The sequence below is a fragment of the Colias croceus genome, chromosome 17, assembly GCF_905220415.1.
Source record: "Colias croceus chromosome 17, ilColCroc2.1".
NCBI lineage: Eukaryota > Metazoa > Arthropoda > Insecta > Lepidoptera > Pieridae > Colias > Colias croceus.
In genome coordinates, this window is record NC_059553.1 from 2,490,230 (window position 1) to 2,510,879 (window position 20,650).

Below are 20,650 nucleotides of genomic sequence, written 5' to 3' on the forward strand. Positions count from 1 at the left end.
CATAATATATAAACTATAGGTACCTATCAAAAATATATTAGATAATATTTGTAGATAATAATACTGTTTCATTTCTATGTAACAAATAATGAAAAAAAAATGTTTTGAAATTAGATTTTGTTTTAAAATTGATAACCAACTGCGAAGCTGCAAAGAACCGATAACCGATAAATAAGTCCATCTATAACCGTTTAAGAAAATAAAAATTATGACTCATACGAAAGAGAATATTTTATGTTTGTTAAATAGAATATTGAAAGTTATATATCTGAAAAATTTCAAAAACTAATAATAGAAATGTTTGGCGAGACAGACACCTACATAACCGACGCTCTATTTTCATTATATAATATGTTTCGCAGGCAAATTGTACTATTTCGCGACAGTTATTTCTATCCCTTAGCATTGTATTATCATTCTATGCTATTACTCCGTCTAGCTAAAAAAAGACACTACGGAATACGGATCTACAAAATTTATAGCCTTCCGTCAATTCTTTAACTTATTGTCGCTGATATACCTATTCATAATCATAATTGCACAGTTAAACATAGCCTAATTTAGCTTTAAACTATTTAATATTTACAGAAAATAATACATCTATACTAATATTATAAAGCTGAAGAGTTTGTTTGAACGCGCTAATCTCGGGAACGACTGGTCCGATTTGAAAAATTCTTTCAGTGTTAGATAGCCCATTTATCGAGGAAGGCTATAGGCTATATATAATCACGCTAAGACCAGCAGGAGCGGAGTCACGCGGGTGAAACCGCGCGGCACAGCTAGTTTTAAATACGAGGCGTCAGTTGTAAGATAATGAATGTTTAGATTTAGAAGCGTTATCTGCTTTGCGGGGATTTTATAGCAAAATATATTTTTGTATATTCTATACGACCTATATTTTATTTAGTTACTAGCTTCCGCCCGCGACTCCGTCCGCGCGGATGTCGGTCTTCGCGTGGATGGTTATTTCTCCATTTTGAGTAACTCTGTCAATAACATCTTATAAATATCTATTGGACCCAATTCCCAAATACGGCTAGGCCTAGGCAACGTGTGTTCGCGGTTCTACGGAACAACGTCTATGGATAAAACTGAAAAATTAAGATTAATTTTATTCTACGTATTTTTCCAGGATAAAAAGTATCCTATTTTACGCCCAGGATAATAAGGTATAATTATACCAAGTTTCATCGAAATCGAACCGCTAGTTTTCACGTGATACCTTCACATACAGACAGACAGACAGACAGACAGACAGACAGACAAAAATATTTTTAATCACATATTTGGGTTTGGTATCGATCCAGTAACACCCTCTGCTATTTATTTTTTCAATATTTTCAATGTACAGAATTGACCCTTCTACAGATTTATTATATGTATAGATATAATCGAGACCGAAGATAACTCAGATATAAAAAAAAATAGATAATAATGCACAGATTTGTGTATTTACAAAATATAAAGTTATATATAAGGATATTATTAATTAATAGCAATGGTATGAGTGGTGTGACTGTAACATGAAAATCGGATAGTCGATTGAATTATAATTAAATTGTTACAAATAATTAAACAATTTAATGAAAATGTTTAATATGTGTAGCTACTTACATCGAGTGAACGACATATAGACATAAAGTATAATTAAGCTATTATTTTATTTTATGCCTGTTTTTAGCAGATCTCAGTAACTGCAAAAGAAATATTATTCATATAAGATGGGTTTTTAAAACTACGAAAAACATCCTCAAAAGCACAACTTACAATCTTACATGTTTGATGCTACCCTACAAAAAATTATTCTATCATAGGGCCAAAAAGCTTTCGAATCACGCATGATTAGGGGATGTATTATCCAAGTATGAGATAAGTATCGTATCGTACGCTATCTCTCGTATATAATAGCGAGTGATCACACATCTCACTCAGTGGACGATCAGACGTCAACATGTCGCGGGAAGAGATATCTATGCATATACTGAGAAAATTCGTTCTCGACGGCTTTTGTATTTCCGCACGTAAGTTTCTTTGTAAACAAATATTTCAATATTTATAGGTATTTTAACGTGTTTAGATAATTTAGGCTTTGATAAAAAAATATGCGGGAATCGAAAATCGTAGTTTACTTTTTTTTCTAAATCACTTGGTTCAGTTATTATCTAAATATAATATAATCATTATTGTGAATGCAAATGATATAAAAATTCTACAAAACATAAATTTGCAGATAATAATTAAAGTACTAAAGTTGTCTACAAAAGGATTTAATAAAACATTGTAAAAAATCAACCACAAGACATGTTCGCAATTCTGGTTATTAGTCACTGAAAAAGTCGAATTAAAAATGCCTCTTAACTCGTTCGTGTGAAAAATGTTTATAAATACCCGAAATAGGTCAATATGTATGTAAATGTTAAAATTTTATTACACCCAGCGAACACTATATTTTCGAAATAAAATAATAACTCAGTTTAAATTAAAACACTTTATTTATTATAATAATTATAAATAATTAATAATAAAGAATATTCAAAAAAATAAAATGAATTAATATTTGCAATATTTTCAGTGATAATCCTAATATACATAACCCAGGACATTTGGATTTCGTTCGAGCGCGGTTTCTTCTGCGGCGATGAGAGTCTCATGTTCCCTTACAAGGACGATACAGTGACTACTCCAGTACTCAGGCTGTATGGGCTTTGCCTACCTATATTGGCTGTAAGTATGGGATATAAATTGTAGAGAAATATTGCAGAAATTGTAGTTTATAGAGCGAATGCAGTGAACATGTAGAGTTCTAGAGTTAAATTGTAGAGACTTACCAGAGAAATAGTTGTAGAGTGCTTGGTTTGATAATGTATCGATTCTGTGTCTCCGATAGATTTTTGTAGCATAGCTAAGTATATTATGTTTCACTGAAAGCGGATGGGAGATAAATTGTAGAGACATGTGTCAGTGAGAGAAAAAGTGGTAGAGCGATTGCTGTGAAAATATAGAGTAAGATCCCTTGATTAATTTTTTGTGACTTACGAGAAGATATTTGCCATGTGTGTTTTTTATATCCAAGAATTGCTTACTAGATAAATAATTTTAGGTTTAGATCTCCTATATATGGTATCAAATCATTATCTATTTGTGTACAATACTTCTTTATTAGAGATAAATATAAACGTTTGCGACATAATTTTAACCCTTATTGTACAACTTTGGACGCAATCTAGCTAACATTCTAATTACAATAATTTATGTATCATAAGTATGTAATCATAGTTAAGGAATCAATTACTATTTAATTTTATTTTATTCTTATCTTGAACTACAGCACTCTAGTTTAAACAAATTCAACCACAGATTACAAAATACATAGTAATACTATATTTTACCCATGTTTTACATATATGTATTAATACTAATATCATACATTCCCCAGTTCATCATATGCGAGTGGGTGCTCCTGCGCAAAGACGACGACACCCAGTACTGCTTCAACATCCCGATCCCGAAGTGGCTACGAGGCTTCTACTGCGTGCTGGCTTGCTTCGGCTTTGGCACCTGCTTCATTGAACTTACCACGAATATTGCTAAGAACGTTATTGGAAGACCTAGGCCACATTTCTTTGATGTAAGTAGTATAGTATTATATTATCTGTGATGTAAGTAACATAATAAATAAGTGATTATTACTATGTAAGAATTATCGTAAATAATGGTTCTACTATTTGTAGTATCAATAGATACAATTAATTATGTTAACTGCAATTTATACCATATTAATACCAATTAGGCTCATTAATTTAAAATTATGAATAAAACTTTTGTCACGCTATGCTAAAAATATTAACAAACTTGTTCATACTATCAGTTGGAACAATTAAAGCAACAAATAACATATATTATAATAATAAATTGAGTATTAAAATATGTAGGTCAGTTATTAGTTAAAAATAAGATAAGTTAAAAATAACTAAATCTTATTATTTAATATTTAAAAGCTTTATCAACGAAAGATATAAGCGATATTGAGCGCTTCGTTTATCTTATAGAAACAAATACACACTCCTATCATGTACTATATGCTAATAATATAAATCTTAGTTCAATATAAAATACGTTACGAATTCTCAGTTCTTTTTATTTCATACAAATAGAAACAACTAACTTTACCCTACGGTTTTACCCGCATTTCTCCGCTCCTACTGATCTTAGCGTGATGATGCCTTCCTCGATAAATAGACTATAGATAATATATAATAGTGAAATAATTCTTCAAATCGGACCCGTGGTTCGTGAGTTTACCGCGTTCAAGCAAACAAACAAACTCATTCAATATTAGTAAAGAGGAAAGGTTTGTATGTATGTATGGTTTTCACGCATAAACTACTGAACCGATTATAATGAAACTTAGCACACATATAGAGGGTAACTTGGAATAACACATAGGATAGGTTTCATCCCGGAAATCCCACGGGAACGGGAACTATGGGTTTTCCTTTGAAAACGCAAGCGAAGACGCGGGCGAAAAGCTTGTAGATAATAATTGTAAATAAAGTAAGAAATGAGATACGATTAGTCAGGAAACAGTAGTGCAGCTCATATAGATTACACTCAAGGATTTATATAAAATCATTGATAACATACGACACTAGTTACTACGTCTGGATTAATTACAATTATTATCAGTCAGTTTTTTTAATATGTGACTTATTTTAATTTTGAAATGATTGTTTAAATACCTACATATTATAATAAATAACTACGAGAATAAGTTAACATTACAACACATTATATCACATTTTATGGATGAATTGTATTAAATCTTTATTATCAATAGGCTGGTGTTACGTTAAAGATTAACTGTTACGATAGCAATGATTATGACAATTATAAAAATTAGGCTTTTTACACTGAACAATATAAATTTTTATGGTTTAAATTTTAAAAAATTAAATATTCACACAGTAATGAATCCTGCGAGCTTCAAATCAATCCAACAACTTCTTAACTCTTTATACCATCATCAAATAATACAATCACTTATCTATAACGTAAATTTAAACCTTTTTCCCCAGTTATGTCGTCCCTCCATCAACTGCAGCGACCCCGCCTGGCAGCACCGCTACATTGAGGCAAATCAATTCGAGTGTACGGGCACCCGTACGGAGAAGTTTAGCGACATGCACTTGTCCTTTTTGAGCGGACACTCTGCCTGGTCTGCGTATACCATGATTTATTTGGCTGTAAGTATTGGTTATTGGTTCCTTATTTTTATATGTATAATGTATGATGGTGATGAGCAAATCGAATACAAACAATCATTTAATAAAAAACAAAATACATGATTTTTTACCTTAGGTATACTATATGAAACAGTCCGATGCCTTACAATTTATAAAAACAAATTCTTTAAACATTTTCCATTTAATTTCATTTCATTCAATCTTTCGAGTATCATCCTAAAATAGTAAGCCGAAAATCAACATCAGTCAGTAGTCATCATTCGATTTTATTATGTGATGATCCAATGCTTTATCATACGAGTACCTAAATAAGTAGTAAATATATTATTACCAGGAACGCCGGTTCATTTATGAGTTTATTGAGATAAGAATATGATTGTAACTTTACATGATTATTTATATTTTGATCAATAATTGGATTATATATCTAAGACATGACATTATCTTTTTATCGAATTGTTGTAAATAGTTGACTGCTTGCGTTGGGAGATTATGGTCTAAGCCCTATTATGTCAGAAATTATTAGTTAGAAGCATCGACTGATATAATTTGAAAAAAACTTCAAATCAATTATCTTTTGGACCACGAATTAAATAATTTCAAGACGCTACTTTCCTCTTGTCTAATTCAGATTATAACTATGTATTCGCCTTCGATTAACGTTTTTGGATGAGAGAATCCTCACAAACTTTTGCGTTTGTAATATATTTAATTTATCAATAGGATCTTGTGATTGTAGTGTGGTATTGATTATAGGATACCAATTTTTGGATTTTAAATTTAGGCCAGACGAAATTTAGTACTAGGTATTCTATAAAATCTATCCTATTCTAGCTTTACCTCGAGAAGCGCATGGTCTGGCGAGGCACCCGCGTCATCAGACACGTGCTCCAGTTCTCAGCGGTTATGCTGAGCTGGTTCACAGCGCTGTCCAGGGTGTCCGACTACAAGCACCATTGGAGTGATGTGCTGGCTGGGTACTCCTTGGGACTGACCTTTGCTGTGGTGGTGGTAAGATTTTTTGTTATGTAAAGAAAATGGTAATCGTAGGAAATTCATAAATTTGCGTTTCGTACAAGTTTCGTTTGAAAAAAGTTAATTCAGTAGAAGTAGTTTTTTGCAAGTTGGCTCTACATTTAAACATTTTACTTTTAAGTGTTTAAAAAAATGTTTTGTTATTTATTTCGCGATACATTTGAGTAATCTAGATTATTCAAATGTATCGCAAAATCTATGAGAAATATATCTGAGTAATTTCTTAATTCTACAAATTCAAACTGGAAAATTCTGCACAATAATCATGTGGCCAGTGGCTTAGACAATCCATTTATTTGTTTTATAGTAAGTACAAAATAGTGATAATACTGACTTTATAATGTTATGTGTTTCTCCTTACAGTGGACCTGGGGAACAGATATCCTGCAACCAAAGAAGAAACACGCTCCCGTTCCACTTCACGAGGTTTCACATCAACAGATCGAAGGACCGGCGTGAAAAGAATCATTTGTTATAAGTTAAATAACTAAGGGAGGAATCGAGGAGGCTCATATAAATATAAGTTTTGTTTCCAATAGTTTTATGAACTTTAAATGTAAATATGTAATGTTATATTAAGGAATATGCAAAAATCGGTATTGCGCGGTGTTTCCTTAAGTACCTTATTATATAGTGTAAGGGCATAAGCCAAAAAATAAATTATAATGTGAACCTGTTTTAAAGGTTCAATATAAAATAGCAATCTAATAAAGAAATAATGTAAGTTGACGTAAGAAAATAATGCGCCTTAGACTTGGAAAAGCAAATATACTTATAGGAGAAGATTAGTTTTAGTAACTTAAGTATTTTTGTTACTTACAATAATAACTAGTGTTAGGTGTTAATTATTGTTACAAGTAGAAGGATCTCAATTTAATATCGTTCGTAATTTGTAGCGCCTGGCAGAATAATATAGGCAAATTTTAATGTTGTTTATTGTACTCTATATCAAGAAATATTTATCATTTGATAATACATATTTAATATTTTTCTTTACAAAAATTCATGTAATATTTATTGTGCGAACTGTAAATCTTGAAGAATACCTAGTTTAAAGTTAAGTTAATAATATAACAATAAACAACTGTTTATTCACCTTCATGTTTTGTGTTTAATTTCATAACTTAATTATTCAGTACAATTTAACTTAAAAAATGAATTCAAAATTTTTATCACAATACGCATCTCACTCGTTGATGTCTTTCACAAGACGGCAATGAATAACGTCTTACTTTATGAAAAAGATGTTTGTGACAACTGATAACTTATTTTACCCAATACGAAGAAATATATAATTTATATTTAAATAAAAATATTATTTAACAAACATCAGTAAAAACTAAAAATAATAAAACAAGACAACAATTTTTTCAGATGCAATTAGAAGTAAGCTCTACAATTACGGTTCCTATCAAACAACAAGTAGATATTAACTGCGTTAAAAACAACCGACTTCAAACTTGCACTTACAACATTTACAAATACAGACAAAAATGCTCATAAAATAAATACTACTGGGCCTATCCGAATAAAATTTTTATGGGACCAATTCGACACCATCCCGCATCGAACAAAAAAAGAATCACGTAAATCGGTTCAGAAACCACGGAGTAATCGGTGTACATAAATAAAAAAAAAGAAAAAAGAAACATACCGGCCGAATTGATAACCTCTTCCTTTTTTTGAAGTCGGTTAACAATATTATTATTTTTGAAACCACTTGACTATATCAATCTTGATTATACTTACACTTATAGCTAATAATTGATGAAAATACATATTTGCAATTTCTATTACTGGTATCAATTTGGATAATACTTCCAAATAGAGCAAAGGGGCGAAGAATAATGAAAATAGTATTACGTTTTAATATCTAAATGTAAAAACCCTTCACAGCATTCTACGCATAAATTCAAGCACTTAGAATCAAATCCCATTAACAAGTCGCTATTACTTCACTCATACCCACCTGTATTGCAATGACTTCGACATTTTATACCCATTCAATTTTATACCCTATTGCTTTATAATATGGTGTACTTTCCAGTGAAATGGTGGAAGGTTGTTATAATCGTAGTTTACTTTCTCCAACGGCGATTTAGTTCGGAATGTCCCGATGTGGCCCGCGCCGCTTCTTCTGACAGTTTCTGCAAAGATTATGTGATTGTATTTTTATTGTAGAGTATATTTGAGGCTTTTTAATGATAAGGTACTTGTGGGAAATATTTTAAGATAGTGATCAGGAATGTTGATTGTGGTAAGGCTTGCAAGAAAGGAAGGAAAGTTTTAGCAAAATTGGTACAATTAAGATTTACAATTTGGGTAACGCAAAAAGAAGAAAATTTCCATGTTACAGTAGCCGAAATGTTGTGAGACTTTATTTTATATTTTATATTATTATGGTTAGTAGAAATAATATAATTATGGTTATATTATATAATTTAAAAAACGCTGTGTTATAGCTCTACATATCGTTTTAAAAGAAAAATATACACGGGAAGAGTTTATTTATTAAATTGATTACCTTTTCAGACAAAATAAGTTAAAGTATACAATAAAGAAATACTTAAGTGATCGTACATTTTATACAATTTAATCTAATCAAAACTCTACCTATTTCATAATGTGTTATTCATAAAAAATAATTATTCATAAAGTAACAAATCATTTAATTTCGTTGTGGTTCCTAGTAAAAGCCTCTAAGAGTAACCTTGCAAATTACTCAAAGCAAACCACCTGTTAGTATATTCTTTGGTATTCGACGCAAGACTGGCCGAAAAACAATCGCGGGCGGGCAGTGTTCGACCGGCCCCCGCGAGCGGCGCGCGTACCGTGTGCCAGCAACAAGCGTCGAAATAAAAAGTACATGAAATGTCATTTCTAAAATTCGAATTTCAAAAGTGACGTTTACATTTTTTTATTACACAGTGGCAGTGTCAGTGACGTGGTTTTAATGCTCATGTGATTTATAGCGGTAACTCAGCAAGGAGGTTTTATAAAAAGGTTTTTTGTTAGATTGCGATCTAATTAGAATCTTAAACAGTGTTTAATAAGCCGCAACTGTAATCCTTCAAACATTTTAAGCATTTAAGTTTATTAAGGTTTTGTTTGTATATTTAAAATAACTTAGTATGTAATGTTTTAAATAATTTAAAAGCCCGCATCGAGTTAAAGTTAACACAACTCCTAATAAGTAAATTTTAAGTATATCCGCCAAGTGTAACCTTCGGTTTTATGTCGAAAATTTTATTTGCATTTGGCTAATACAAGTTCAGAATGAACAAACGGATATTGTTTAATGAATATTTAACTGAATCGTTATGACAACCTTCACATTTTATTTTAATAATATTATAGTTATGATGAAATAAAAATAAAAATAGACGTAAAGTTAAATAGAAATGTATTCAGTCAACTATAGAAGAAGACGTCATAACTTCGTAGCACAAGCTATATCATATGATTAATTTTTACCGTTTATCTAATAATTTTTTATGCTTTCTAATATATTTTAGCAAATATTCACTGCGAGAAAAATCTTAATAATCATAATTATACAATGAACACAACATAAACATGAATAAATGTAGCTCTGCAAATGTAGAGTTTGAGATTTATATTCTTACTAGCGATCCGCCCCGGCTTCGCCCGTGGTACATATTTCGCAATAAAAGGTAGCCTATGTCCTTTCTTGGGTATCAAAATATCTCCATACCAAATTTCATGCAAATTGGTTCAGTAGTTTAGGCGTGATTAACAGACAGACAGACAGAGTTACTTTCGTATTTATAATATTAGTAGGGAAATAGAGCAACAACTAATACATATTAATTAAACAAAGACTCAAAATGATACAGAGTTTACCATTTATTCGTATTCCCCACAATTCCTATTGACTCTATGTTTGCATTAGTCATTAATTATAATGTTCTACTCTATCTATGCCCAAGTATTTCCGTGTATGGTGTTTCAATTAGCGTTAACATTATCTAGATTTCCTTTGTAATGTTTCATATTATAAATATAAAATACTAAATATATTGAAATTTATATTCGCATAAAATTCACCAGTGTAAATAAAATGCGAAAGTCTGTGTTCGTGTTTTTTTATTTTGATTAAAAGACAACATTTAGTTAATTACCACTAACTATTAAATTATGTATAGCTTTAAAAGCTTTCAGCTTTATAGATATCTCAAAACCAATTTGCATGAAATTTGGAACAGAATAATTGAAAGGCCAGAGTCAAACATTGGCGACCTTTTTTTCAAAATCAACACAGACTAGAACTTTCAACCCCTTAAAATCAAGAGGCTAAATATCTCAAACGACTATTATTCGCTAGGGAAATCGTAGGGACTCTACTAATGTATAATAAATATTATACAGATTATGTATCCCCGTCTGACTAGGGCCCTTCCGGCCTCCTCCACTCGAGCGACAGCGCAAGCTGAGGTTCGAGATCCCCGTCAATGGGGGGACGCCTTTGCGCATGTTGCTACCAGGGTGAACCTTCAGTTCAGCCACGCGTCCGCATTAAGATCTAGAAGACCTTCTGGCTAACATCCAGAGACATCGCGAAAAAAAATAATTATATTATGATCTTAACTGTTTTTTTTTAACTGGTACTTTCATCTGTATTTAAAACCGTAGGACATTAGCCAGTAATATTACACAGATTACTTATATAAAAAGATACCTATAGGTACACAAATGTATGAATGGATTCATTCAGATTGAGTAAAAGTAATTCAACCCACTCTTGACCGCTGCTGACCAAAGCCACCTCCTACACCGTTATTTGCATTATGTGAAGGTGTACGGATAATAAAAATGAAATCTATTGGTATTTACGTAATATGGTCAAGTGGTATAGCTTATTATCATAATGGATATAGAATTAGCAACCATTATGAAAATGTTAGGGATTTTGTGTATCAAATCGCATTTTAATTTGAATAAAAATACACAGACAAACATTCATATTTCAAGCTTTTTAATGCTATTAAAGTAAAAGTGAAATATACCCATAATATACCCATAAACATTCATAAATGATACCGAGCATAATTCCATTGTAATAAATTAATATTAAAGTTAATGAAATAAATTTATCAAACGTTTTTATTTTAAATTTTTTAATTTATACAAATTAAAGTATACCTTATAACTCAGCTTCAAGAAATATCACAAAAATGTCACACATACATGCGAAATCACTTTCGAAGTTTATTTAGTGTTCTTTAAATATTATCACTTTCGTAGTTCGAGAAACTAAAGTAGAGTTAGTTACCAGATAATAGACAGCGAACGGAGAAAAATGTAATTTGGTACCTAATTTGGAAGTATATTTCTTTCTTTCAAATAAAAAAAGGCTGTGTTAAATAGTCTCAACAAATGGTATAAAATAAGTACAGATTTAATTAGAATAAATCTACAAATTAATACAATCAGGTAAAAAATATAGTATGTTACTTTTTCACTTTATTGGGGTGTACACCACCCTGTAATTAATTATGTTACTTCAACGTGATAGACAAACGAACACTTTCACAAAATAATTATTGGATTGGAAACCCTAACCTTTTTAGGTGAGGGTAATATTTTTATTTCAATCACTTATTTGTTTATTAATTAATAATTACTATAAAATTGAGTAAATAATTTACAGAATTACTCATAAATATTATAAAAACTAGTAGAAACATTGTAATATAATATAGGAAACATCCAAAAAAGAGTCGTATTTCTATGAGTATCATTGAAGAAAATAAAAATTGAATATCGTGACATAAATCCGACCGGTTCATCATTTTATTTGTGATTTTATTCACAATGATGTCACCCAAGAATGCCGTTTAGTTTTATTACTTTTGTGTTTGGTCTGATGAAAATATCGTCAATGATAAATACGCCTAAACTGTTATTTTCTACCCATATTGATCGTTAAACGTTGTGCAAGGAACCATATAAGTTAGTGGCTAAATCATAATTAACAATAAACCTGCCTACATAATTAAAAGCTGAAAGTGACTATTTTTTACATAAAAATGTGAATCTATTTAGAATTCGGTTGTTACAGTCTGTTGTACTTTTAATGTAGGTAGAGAAAATAAACACTAGGCTAGCCTAGAGAAAACAATGTTGGAATAATGGAAAATTAACATTAAAATTGAACAGTTCTTTTGCCCTATCGCGTTGGACTCGGATAAGTAGTGAACAATCTTTCTTTAGTTTGTACGTAATATTTTCGGAAGACTACTTTTGCATAATTTTTAAAGAACCAGAAATAGTTCAAATATAAGTTCAAAATTTTAAATATTTTAATTGATGATCGTTTAACATAAAACTAAATTGAACCCACAAATAATTGGGATCATCTCGATAGGTTTTGCTCAAAAAAAAAAATGTCTCATCAAAGAGCTTATAAATCCTTCACATAAAGACCAACGCAACGATATGAGTTATAACAATCAGAATATACGATGGAATGCAACAGGTAGACGCATACATACATCCTATGCCTATGGTATAGAGTATAGGCTATAGTATACTATGGATGAATACCGGGCCTATCATTATATCGGCACGCTCCAATACTTATGCCTTCTTTATTGTGGAACAATCGAGAAGCGATAAGCGATCTTTTGATTTTTTTGTCTATGATATATAAAAGAGCTAGATACGTTACCCGCTCTCTATTTTGGCAAGAAAAAACTCAGCTAAGTGCCCGAGTTTCACTTAGTCACGCACCATTCAGCGTCGTGGCTGGACGTTCGTTTTTTATATTTTAATCGGCAGTTGTTATTACGAAGTACATGAGTGAGACATGTATTATGTCTCGTGCGTGAGAGTGAATGAGAGAACAACTGTATTGGTGATAATGCGTTAGTAAGTAGGTATGTAGTAATTACGCTGTTTTTTAGTGCAATGATGTTGGTGTATGCCGCGTCTACTAGTATAATAGGTCATTGTTTTTTGTGTGGTGATTGTCAATGTTAGCCAGAAGGGCTACTTCATTTTAACGCGGACGCGTGGGTGAACTGAAGGTTCACCCTGGTAGCGACATGCGCAAGGGCGTCCCCCCTTGACGGGGGCGATAAGCGATCGTACTGTGTCTTTTATAGGAAAGATAGAGCTGAGTGTTGATGGTCTAAATGGGAGGTTTTGGTCATTTAATGTAAATGAGTTCCTATAATGTGCATTATTTAAATATGTATCTTGTTAGAATTATCCTTTAGCTTCTTTTGAATGGTATGGATTAATGTGGACTTTTCACAATGCATAACCATAATTTTTGTTTTAAAAGGCACATAAACACAAACACTTAGTTCATCTAGAATTTTCTTTATCTTTCAAAAACACTTCTTTATACTATAATCAGAAACATCTTTCATTTCAAACCGCGTAAGCTCTCACATAGTACGCCCGCCCGAAGCTACGCTCTACAGCAAGCATTGATTTTCTAATAAACAGCAGTTACTCGTACCGAGAAACGGAAAACAATTGTTGGACACTCAGCCGCTTTTATTATATACTCGATAGAATAACTGGAACGGTATGTGCGAACAGCAACTTGTTATAATTTTCATCTGATTGTATAACTATAGTATAACTTGAGATGCAATCGTTTATATCAATGCAAATAAATGACATGGTTATAAATTAACATAATTAATCAATTCATTACTTTTCTCGAAATTATTAAGATTTTCTTTCGATCGACCTCCTTCTTATTATAATGCATCTCTATAGTCTATGACAGATGTCAATATTTTAAAAATATTTAAAAATGCCATATTATCACAGCCAATCACAGCATAGTATATGTATAAAATTGTATAATCAATCAAAAAATGTCAAAATATTCCATGTCAAAATAGCAGATACCGCGAAAGCTCAAAGCACTGCCTAATATAAGCTATTTTATTATCATCAACGAGATAATCAACAAGTATTTATGCCCATAAAAGTAAATAAAGGATTTATGAAATCAAACGAAAATTCAATTCGTACAAAGAACGTTATTTCCTTGAAAGATTCCAAGCAAAGTTCTAAAGGGGAATAAAGTACAAATTATATCACGATAACGAGTAACGAAATTGAGGGGTTACTTCAATCAATAAAATGCGTGGTCACTCACACTATTTAAGAACGGTCAGCTAGCACTAAATAACATTAATATTCAATGAATATTCCATTTAGAAACAAGTTTTCTTTCATATTTATAGTAGAATCTTAATGTTTTCGTTTAGCTCATAGATGAAGATATTAACGTCTGCCATATTCTCGTTACGTCCACGATATTTAAATAATTAATTAAAATTATTCATTGGATACCAGCTTATTTTCAATTTAAACTTAGTGTTTAATCAACATGACAAATAAAGCTCTTCTCCTTCTCTTCTCATCTATTAATGCGTATAAACGAATGTTTTATAAATAATAACTACAAATAAATATATAACATTACAAATAAATAATCTCGTCTCATCTTTAAACAATCTTGTTAAAATATAATCTCCTTGAGTTGTCTATTTCTCCTTGAGTTTTAAAGAATAACCAATCTCTTACTAAATCACAGATAATATAATCTACCTAAAGCTTAAATCACAAATCTAACAAAGCCTTTAAAATTCTAGCAGTAAACTGATTACATAAATTAAACATGCAGTGTGGTGAACATTAGAGTGAAGTGAGCTATGAGCTAGACGCCATGTACCGTCCGAATTTCTACGAAAGCACCTGCTTTCGGTGCAACGAGATCGTGTACCAAGTGGACAGGGTCGGCCCTTTGAAGGACTTTACCTTCTTCCATAGTGGCTGCTTCAAGTGCGCGGTTTGTGGGACTAAGCTGACTTTGAAGGTATGTGTTGTTTGTTTATGAATAAGGACTGGTATTGAGGAAATTGTCTATTCTCTTGAAAATTGTTTTTGTTTCGGTCTGAATTATTCACTTATATAAATAGAGCAATTGCTTACAGTCAGAAATAACAAAGTATTAGGTACATTTTGTTTTATTATACGCTTTAGTGTAGGTTTTGTCAATTCTTCATTGTAAACTATTTGTACTTACCTAGCCAATTTCATCCAAATCTTATCAGCTGTAACTGTGTAATGGAAACAAACATCAAAACATACAAACTTTCACAATTATCATATTTGTATAATACAGATTATTATTGGCCTATAACCATTTGTTGAAAAATATAGAGCTGTAGACTCTACCTAATAAACACTCATTTAACACAAGAAAAACAGTATTAGGTACTGTTATATAAATAATATGTAATATTTTTACTTATAAATTATTTCGTGTTTTTATTATATAGCTGTTGCTCGCAGCATCGCTTGCGTGGAAAAGATAAACTTTCATGGTCATAAGTTTTCATCCCCTATTTTACCCCTTTAGGGGATGAATTTTCTAAAATCCTTTCTTAGGGGACGCCTACGTTATGACATCTACCTACATGCCAAATTTCAGCCCGATACGTCCAGTGTATTGGGCTGTGCGTTGATAGATCTATATCAGGCACCTATGAGAATTATATATAACTATATATAGATTACATTTCTATTACATGAAGTAAATATTAAATCTTTGCATAAAGTATATAAGAGTAGAGTTATAAAACGAGCATGTTGACGATTTCTCTCGAGTTTCGATTTAATAATAATATTATATCATCACGACATTTTAAACGCGTGGCATTTGGTCGACCTTGTTTTACCTACTTACAGATCGACTTTTTATTTCCTATTAAAATGATAATAATTGTGATATAATCTTCCGCGTACTCTATGAAAGTTTGTATCGATGTTCTATAAATAAACAAATATAAATATTCATAATTTTTATCACCACAAAATTAACTTATTTTGTAAGCTATATATATTATTTCTTAGTATTAATTAAAATAAGAAATTACGACATTGTAGAGAAATTATGCTAAATATTAATAAATACTTTGCGTCTAACTTTTTAAATATATATATATAAAAAATATAATTTGGTTAAAAAATACAAACTTTATAGAATATAAAGATCGTAGGAAGAATTACATACCTAAAATGTGTTCAATAACTATTTTATTAAGGGCCGATTTTTCAATCCTTGGTTAAAAATTATCCGTTCAATAAAGTATTTCACGAACATTTCAAAATGTCACCTGTAAACTGCCAAATACGGACAATTAGAATACATTTTTGAAATGGTAGTGTAATACGTTATTCGATGAATAAGTTTTAATCAAGGATTGAAAAAATCAGCCCTTATAAGAATAATTAACTTTAATATTTAACAAAAGAATAGGTACGATAAATGATACAAAAATTGACTCGCGTTATTGAAAATCAAAGTAAATAAAAGTGAGTAATATTAAAGTTACAGATCAGATGTTACCGCATGACTCACAGCTATTAAAATTATTACTCACGGCTTATGTAATTAATTCATTATTATTTTATTGTATTTAAAACTTCCTTGTCGCAATGTATGGGGGTTGGACTCCCATATTGTTTTGATGAGTCGAAGCACAAGTAACAATGCTTAGACCCAATGTTATGAATCGTTGTTGCGTAAGCCCAGTTTAAAAAATACACAAAACCTCGTTTCGGATAAGATTAATAAAGGGCAGTTTGTATTTAATAGTTATTAACGTTACGTTATTTGTACAATAGAATACTATTTGTGTTGTTCTTCCAAACACAGGTTTAAAAGATATTTTTTTTAATCCTATCACTAGTGAAGCTAAGCTACAAATAGTATTTTCTCTAGTGTTTGATTTAACGCGAGTATTATCTATATTCTATACTAATATTATAAAGAGGAAAGGTTTGTAATTATGTATGTTTGTATGGTTTTCACGCATAACCTACTGGACCGATTTCAAAAATTCTTTCACCATTAGAAAGCTGCATCTTCACTGAGCAACATAGGCTAGGTTTTATCCAGGAAATCCCACGGGAACGGGAACTATGCGGGTTTTTCTTTGAAAATGCAGGCGGAAAGCTAGTACATTTATAATTAAAGATTTTGTGACCACGCTCGCTGCAGTGTTCGAAACATCTGGAAAGTAATGTAATGAATAAATCGCGTTTAAAATCCGTTAAAAAATCTTTAATTTCTAAGCTACAAAGTACATATTACAAATATAGAGCTGCTCTATACTGTAATAAATGTGTTAAATCTTCATAGCATTGATACAATTTGTTCAAATAAACTCTACATAAATAAACTCTACATGCAGAACACTCTACGTAGTAGAGGTTTTGTATTGACTGAATATGGGTTTTTCATTATCATTCACACCCACGTTCATATAATAGATATAATATTTTCAACAACTTAATTTCATTTCAATAGTTATTAAAGACCTTTAACAAACTACTTTTATATAAATGTTAATAAAAATTCTTATTTAATGTTTTCATAGTATAAGTGAAGTACCATGTTCCCTAGTAGGGTAAGGGGAAGATGCATTATACATCTGTTTCACTAATCGATTTTTTTCTTCGTCTCCACCGGGAATCGAACCCAGGACCCCCCCGGTGCTCCGCTCACACGTCAACCACTGTACCAAGGAGGCGGTCATTAAGTATATATTTTTTTCATAGTATACTCACTAAAAATACACACAATAAACTTAATCATGCATAGCGGACCGATATATGAATGAGAACGGTAAAAAATAAAACGGTCAGTGGTACTGCGTAAAATTTTCGAATTAAATGTCATTGTTGGCGCTAACGTGCCGTATCAGAGACATGATTGCATTAGCTTTTGAAACGGCCAGTGCTGTGTGACCTGCCGTGACCTCGACTCGTTTGACATTTTATGTGAATATTTGTGATATTGTGTTCATAACAACCACAGATAACAACACAACAATATGATGCTGTTTAATACTGTCCTGTGAAAGATTTTTATTATGACTCTTACTTACGTATAGTAATTATTAGTAACTAATATCAGCTAATCTGAGCTCCTATGTTTTTGAACCATGCGTTTGCATGCATGATTCAAAAGCAAAAGTCTGTATTCTACAATAATTAACTGAAGATATCTTATCTTGGGTAGGTATATTGTTCGTTTAAAAATCGCAGTAAACTTTATTTTTGATTGAATTTTTCAATCGTTCTACACTTATTTTCGCTAAGTTTAATTCATGATAGATATTATGTTAAACTGGAGTTATGAAGCAGGTTTATTTACTAGTTAGTAGATACAATTTAACAGAGAAATATAACAAATATTCCACATATTTCAATTAGAATAGTTTAATGTGATAGTTCAGCTTACACTGGTTCATTACCTATTGTACTGTAAGCTTAACAAATGTATATTATGGTACTGTATAATTGACTTGCCTTTAACAATGGGGATTGAAAATTGAATTAGCTCTATTGACGTTTTAATGAATATTAATATGATACGATTCGATAATATCTATTGAATAAAAAATGCAATTGTTGTATTTGTATAAAATGTTTAAAACTTTACAAGATTTAGACCTTGTATTTTATACAAATACATAAAAACAAGTTATTCATTTTTACATCATTATATATTATATATTATGTATAAGTAATAAAGTAGAAAAAAAGGGCCGGATTTATTTTTAGGATCTTTGATTAGTTGGATTTGTTTCCACTTAGAAAAAAGAATTAAAATTTTAATATTTATGCCACAAAAATAATATGTAGTTGATCTAATTTTTATTGAGCATGCACGTAAAAAAAATTCTCTGCTATCTATTTTTTTCTCTATGAAAGAAGAAAATGCCTTTGGTTCTCATTTTCACGTGCACTGTGTACAAATCAGCATAACGAATATAAAACAATATTTCACGAACACAATAACTAAATTAGCAGAAAATTTTAAGATTTCCCATATTATTTGTTTGCGGATGTTCGTATAATTGATAATTCTCCAAACCAGCTTGTTTGCAAGCACAACAACCTATCATTAAAACCAGTCGAACACGTTAGAATGCACCAAGGGTTCACCGTAAATCAAATTAATTGAAGAACCTAATCTTTACAAATTACATTTATACGATTAGAATTCTTAATCACAACGCATGTTGGTATGTTATGCTACAGGCTACTAATGATGTGTGAAAGTTTGTATGTGAAGATGTTCGTTCCACTGTTACGTTAAAATGATTCAACCGATTTGGATTTAATTTTGTGTGCTGATAAGGCTCACATGATATACCTACCTAAGTTATTAAATGGCATGTGAATTGTCAATAAACTATTATAATTGCCTGAAGGCTGAACCAATCTATGATCTAATTCACCATAAAGCACCACAAACGGAAATTCTTATATTAATATGAATGTTATTTCATTTTTAAACTTGTATTAAAAATATCTATCTCTATAACTGAACGATTATCGTTGTTTACATTAGATTTTCCCAATATGAGTTTCACTGAATATGAGAGTCCCTATAATAAAAATTTCAAACTTAAACCTCCCCTGGTAACTAATAGTCAATATCCTTTATATTTCCAGACATATTACAACAACCAGCACTGGACGGAAGACAAAGAAGTGTACTGTTCCAGTCATGTGCCAAAGATCGGGCCGGGGCACCTCGATAACTCCTCCGTGGGCATTCGAAGTGCCCTCAATGTGCCCAAGAGCAATAACTATGTGAATGAACAGATACGGGGACACGCTAGGAACAGTCATGAGACAGAATGTAAGTATTGACTAATGAAGTAAAGGTGTTTTTCGCTTCCTATAATAAGAGAACGATTAGTTTATAGAAATATGAACCACATTAATTGATTTTCGTAAAAAAAAATGTAAACAGGATAGTATTAAATTGCATACGAACGGAAAACGATGTTGCCATGTCCGTGATATTTCATGTGATTTGCGCTTAAAAGTGCAATTTCGGTCAAAGTATCTCTACGATACGCCGGATATCGATATTTACGTAATTATAGAAAAATATACATCACTATTTATGAAAGAATTTTAAAGCTTAAACGTTTTAAAAAATGCCATGTAGTCTGTAGATATTAATTAAAATATCAAAAAAATCTCGGTCCTGTTAATAGGTTACTCAAATTCATATAAAAAGTGGTCAGCCTTAATTTACTTCTTCATTGCATGTAAGTGAATGCAAAAAATGTATTGATGCAATGCATGATACCTAGGTTACTAGTTATAACTGAGGACCATACCTAGAGGCTAGAGGCTCTACAACTCTACTAGACGAGAATCCACATCCACAAACTATGTTATAGTCAAATCCCGAAATTCAATCTCTTCGCGAAAGGACTGGTTTATCACAGGTTTGGCCAAAACCATCGGGCAATCCGCGATATACATTTGAATCACACTATTTAACT

General features: G+C 31.2%; 2 protein-coding genes across 14 annotated transcripts in view; both read left to right on the plus strand.

The window, feature by feature from the left end:
• Window positions 1-1,919: 1,919 nt before the first annotated feature.
• Window positions 1,920-6,800, plus strand: LOC123699084 (putative phosphatidate phosphatase). Its single transcript, XM_045645952.1, has 6 exons — window positions 1,920-2,024; window positions 2,576-2,727; window positions 3,440-3,631; window positions 5,079-5,246; window positions 6,081-6,257; window positions 6,645-6,800. Exons 1-6 carry the CDS (start codon window positions 1,955-1,957, stop codon window positions 6,738-6,740), a joined length of 855 nt encoding a protein of 284 aa, XP_045501908.1. The 5' UTR covers window positions 1,920-1,954; the 3' UTR covers window positions 6,741-6,800.
• A 2,258-nt stretch (window positions 6,801-9,058) lies between these two features.
• LOC123698825 (hillarin) overlaps window positions 9,059-20,650 on the plus strand; it is a 44,910-nt gene continuing 33,318 nt past the window's right edge. The window contains exons 1-3 of one of the 13 annotated variants that reach the window (XM_045645584.1): window positions 9,059-9,143; window positions 14,924-15,147; window positions 19,803-19,992. In XM_045645584.1, the coding sequence (XP_045501540.1) occupies window positions 14,998-15,147; window positions 19,803-19,992 (340 nt within the window). In that variant the 5' untranslated portion in view covers window positions 9,059-9,143; window positions 14,924-14,997. Of the gene's footprint in view, window positions 9,285-9,362; window positions 9,383-14,865; window positions 15,148-19,802; window positions 19,993-20,650 lie in introns of those variants that run through there. The other 12 variants (XM_045645578.1, XM_045645576.1, XM_045645579.1 and 9 more) reach the window with 12 other exon arrangements.